This window comes from Orycteropus afer, unplaced genomic scaffold (genome assembly GCF_000298275.1).
Source record: "Orycteropus afer afer isolate SDZICR_OR568_19922 unplaced genomic scaffold, OryAfe1.0 scaffold00070, whole genome shotgun sequence".
In the NCBI taxonomy this organism is placed as follows: Eukaryota; Metazoa; Chordata; class Mammalia; order Tubulidentata; family Orycteropodidae; genus Orycteropus; species Orycteropus afer.
In genome coordinates, this window is record NW_006921657.1 from 9,347,571 (window position 1) to 9,352,513 (window position 4,943).

General features: G+C 43.8%; 1 protein-coding gene across 1 annotated transcript in view; it reads left to right on the top strand.

Moving 5' to 3' along the window:
- The first annotated feature begins 343 nt into the window (after positions 1-343).
- SLC25A16 (solute carrier family 25 member 16) overlaps positions 344-4,943 on the top strand; it is a 52,797-nt gene continuing 48,197 nt past the window's right edge. Inside the window, exon 1 of the mRNA XM_007940683.2 lies at positions 344-467. Within this exon, the coding sequence (XP_007938874.1) occupies positions 344-467 (124 nt within the window). The remainder of the gene's footprint in view (positions 468-4,943) is intronic.

The window sequence follows — 4,943 nt, forward strand, 5'->3', positions numbered from 1 at the left end:
TTTCCCTTCTTCGTCTGAAAGCAAGGGGCCTGAAAAGGGAAGAGAAAAATCAGGGCTTGGGATGGGGGAGGTCAGACCCAGATCCCAGCTCGGGCCCCGCCCCTGGCACAGCCCAGTGACCATCCCTTAGCCCCGCCCTAGGTCGGCCCCCGGGCCAGCCCCCTGGCTCGCTGAGACGCAGGCCCCACCCCAGGCGTACGCCATCATTCAGCGTCTCTCCCCCTCATGTTAATTTACACTGCCCGCGCGGCTGTCGGTACCCTGTCGCCGACCGCTCCAACTATGGCCCGGGCAAGTCGTTTGTAACTTGGAGGCCAAAGCTTCCGCCTGGGCCCTGGCCCTGATGGCAGCGGCAGCGGCGGCCCTGGCAGCGGCCGATCCCCCTTCTACGATGCCGCAGGCGGCAGGGACTGGAGGGCCCACAGCCCGCCGAGACTTCTACTGGCTGCGCTCCTTCCTAGCTGGAGGTGGGTGTCTGCCGGGAGGATCTGGCCGCGTGCAGGGCGGCGGGGCCAGGATCGGAGGCAGGTCGGTATCAAGCGGCTGTGGTGACATTCCTGAACTCTGGCTGCTGCATTGCCTCGCCGATGTTTGCGTTGACCTACCGTGTTGTTAGATGGCAGAGTCGGTTTGGGCTCATAGAACCCCTACGCACAACTGAACCAAACACTACCCAGTCCTGTGCCATCCTCCAACCTTTGCTACGTTTGACCTACCGTAACCCCTTTCTAAGGCGCTTTGGTGGTGTAGTAGTTAAGGCATTTGGCTGCTAGCCAAAAGGTCGGTGTTTGGAACTACCAGTCGCTCTGCGGAAGAACACTTTGCTTCCGTAAAGATTTACAGCCTTGGAAATCCAAGGGGTGTTTGGTAACCCCTTTTCATATCTGGGGAGGAAGGGCCTCGGGCTCTGAGGGAGCAGGATTGGGATGAGGTGGGAGGGGTGGAGTAGTTGTGAACCGGGTGTACCAGGAATCTGTTCTCCAGGGTTGGATGTTGTTAGGTGCCTTCAAATCGGTCCTGCTTCCTGTAGAAACTGTATGTACAATGGGACCAAACACCGCCTGATCTTGCGCCATCCTCACAGTCCTTTCTGTGTACGAGTCCGTTGTCGCAGCCACTGCGTCAATCCATCTCCTTGAAGGTCTTCCTCTTTTTCGCTGACCCTCTACTTTACTAAGTATGATATCTTTCTCCAGACGTTGGTCCCTCCTGATAACATGTCCAAAGTGCGTGAGATAAAGTCTCGCCATCCTCCCTTCTAAGGAGCTTTCTGGCTGTACCCCTTCCAAGCCAGCTTTGTTGGTTCTTCTGTCAGTGCATGGTGTATTCAATATTCTTGGCCAACACCATAATTCAAATTAATCAATTCTTCGGTGTTCTTTATTCATTGTCTACCTTTTGCATACATGTGAGGCGATTGAAAATACTGTGGATTGAAAATACTGAGGTGCACCTTAGTCTTCAAAGTGACATCTTTGCTTTTTAGTACCAAGAGGTCTTTTGCAGCATGTTTGCCCAGTGCAGTGCATCCTTTCATTTCTTGACTGCTGCTTCCATAATGATTCCTTAGAAAGACTCCAGGGATTCAGTGAAACATGCTGGGCTCCCTTTCCTTTAGAGTCTATGAGCGAAGGAGTGTAGAATTGGAATTTGCTGTTTGTTTAAAGGAAAACAAATATTGGAGGTCAGCTTTTTAAAGATGACTGGGAAATTGTGCAAAACCAGAACTAAAATTAGTTCCAGTGATTTTAATAAACTGTGCCCCTAGTTGGCAAGTAGCTGGTGCCAAAAAGCTCATGTCTGTGGAGAATTTCTTCTATCTTCCCATGAATTGGTGTTTCAATCTCTATTCTTCCTTAAGTGCCTGTCTGGTTTGTCATCACTTAATAATTTTTTAGGGCTGGGAATTTTAAAAATTCCATAGACTTGTAGAAAGACAATATCTGTAGGCTGCAGCAGTATTAAGAATTGAATTATTTTGTTCTGTTCTGCTAATAAAAAGGACATTCATGTGGAATATTTGGGTGCTTCCTTTTTGCGTGCTGTGTGCTTGGTATACATCAGAGAATAAAGCAAAATCTCTGTTCTCCTGGAGTTCACATTGTTTGGAGAGTTGTGGGGAGAAAGACAATAAACAAAATGAAAAAGTAAACTAGTAGTCTCCAAAAAGAAAAAAACCATCTCACTGCTGTCAAGTAGATTCTGACTCATAAAGGCCTCCATTGGTTTTCCAAGACTGTAAATCTTTATGGAAGCAGACTGCCTCATCTTTCTTCTGCAGAGCGGCTGGTGGGTTTGAACCACTGATCTTTTTTGGTTAGCAGTCAAATGCCTTAAACACTACACCACCAGAGCTTCTTATATAGTATATTGTTGTGTACCGTCGAGTCACACCTGACTCATAGTGACCCCTCCTTGGGTTTCCCAGGCAGTATCACTACGGAAATAGGATTGCCCAACCTTCTTTCCGAGGAGTGGCTGGTGGGTTTGAACCGCCAGCCTTCTGGTTAGCAGTCAAGTGCCTTAGCCACTATGCTACCAGAGCTCCCATATAGTATATTAGAAGATGATAAATTACAATGGATAAAGTAAAAAGACAGCAGGGCAAGGAACTGGAGAGGCAGAGTGGGTATAATATTAAATAGGGTGATTGTGGTAATCATTGAGAAGGTGACACTTGAGCAAAAATTGAAGAAGTGAGGGAGTTAGCAAGCTGATGTCTGAGGAAGAGCATTTCTGGTGGAGGGAAATGTTAGAGCAGAAACTTCAAAGCAGGATTAGATCTAGTCGGTTCAAAGACTTGAGTGGCTGGAGCCAAGTGATGATAATGGGAAAATGAAGTTAGAGAGGTAAAGAGGACATGAAATGAAGGGTCTTGTAAACCATTGTAAAGGTTCTGACCTTTACTCTGAGTTAAATGGTTTTGAGCAGAGAAGTGACACAACATGCCCTACTTCAAAAGGTTGACTTTGACTGCCCTGTTGAGAATGATTGCAGGGGTGCAAATATGCACTCAAGGAGTACAGTTTGGAGGTTATTATAATTCAGATGATAGATGATGGTAGCTTGGATCAAGGTAGCAGCAGTGGAGGTGGTGAGAAGTTGTGAGATCTGGCTATAGATAAAGATTTTCCAACAGATTAGACATGGGGTGAGGAAAGGAAGTCAAGCCTGACTCATCTTGACCTGAACAATGAAAGGATAGAGGTACCAGTAACTGAAGTGGAGAAGGCTATAGTTGGAGCAGATTTTGTGGTGGTTGTGGTGAGTGGGTAGGTGGGTGTCTGGAGTTCAGTTTTAGACATTTGTGATGTCTATTGGACATTGAAGAATAGATGAGGATAGCAACTGGTACTCTCATACACTGCTGGTGGTAGTGTAAATTGATACAGGCACTTCGGGAAACTGGTTGAGGAGTTATCTATAAAACTGAACATATGTATGGCATATGATCCAGCAGTTCCACTACTAAGTAAGTACCAATATATATATATTTCTGTTCATATATACAGTATTTATAATAGCTAAAAACAAGAAGCAATCCAAATGTCTTTCAATGCTAGAATCTATATCTAAAATATGGTATAATCACACAATGAACTACTGGGCAGCACTGAAAATGAATAAATTCCTGTTAAACACAACTATGTGGATGAGGCTCACAAATATAATGTTGAACAGAAGAAGCCAGACACACACAAAAAATATGTATGGTGTGATTTCATTTGTATAAAGTTCACAAACCACTGACCTTTCAGTTAGCAGTCAGGTGCTTAACCACTGTACCACCAGGGCTCCTTCACAAACAGTCAGAGCTAAATCTTTACTGTGAGAAGTCAGAACAGTGGTTGTTATCTTTGAAGAAGAAGGGCAAATAGTGATTTTATGAGCATGGAAGAGGGACTTTTGGGGAGCTGGTAATAGTCCATTTCTTGTTCTGGGTAGTCTTTACATGGGTGTGTTCACTTTGCAGTAATTTATTAAGTGGCATGCTTATTTGTGCACTTTTTGGTATGTATCTTACACTTAAATGCACAAAACCTATTAAAAGGAGGAAAGGAATTAGAGACAGCAAGTATAGAAACAAAGGATTCTTGATTAAGCTGCCTATTGTTTTTGGGAGCTTGCATAGTTTTTTTTTTTTGAAAGTCTGTTTTATTGAGGTATAATTTATATCCAGTGAAATTCACCATTTTAGGTGTATAGTTCAATGAGTTTTGACAAATATATTCTGTAATAACTGCTGCAGTCAAGATAAAGAATAGTTCCATCATCCAAAAATATTTCCACTTCCCTTTGTAGTCAGTCATTCCCAGCCCATGGCAATCACGGATCTATCTCCTGTCTCTATAATTTTGCCTTTTTCAGAATGTTATATAAATGGAATCATACAATATTTAGCCTTTGGAGTCTGATTTCCTTCACTTAGTGAAATGCATTTAAAATTCTTCAGTGTTGCATGCATCAGTAGTCTATTCATTTTTATTGCTGAGCAGTATTCCATTAAATGGATATACTACAATTTCAGGTGTTGAAAATTTGGTTTGTTTACAGTTTTTTGATATTTGAATAATATTTGGCAGCCGTGAAAAGTTGTGGACAGGTCTTTGCATGGGTATATATATTTTTTGTTGTTTGTTTTTTTATCATGAGTAACTGTCTAGCAAAAGGATTGCTGAGTATTAGGGTTGTTGTTGTTGTTGTTATGTGCCATCGAGTCGGAACCGACTCATAGCGACCCTTCCTTGGGTTTCCGAGGCAGTATCACTACGGAAGTAGATTGCCTCATCTTCCTTCTGAGGAGTGGCTAGCATATGTTTATAAGAAACTGCTAAACAATTTCAGCCCCAGGGTTACAGGTGAGGAGAGACAACTCAGGGACGCCCAAAGTAGCAGATGGGAAGAGCAGGAGAAAGGGGATTAAAAGCCAGGAAGCCAGAGAG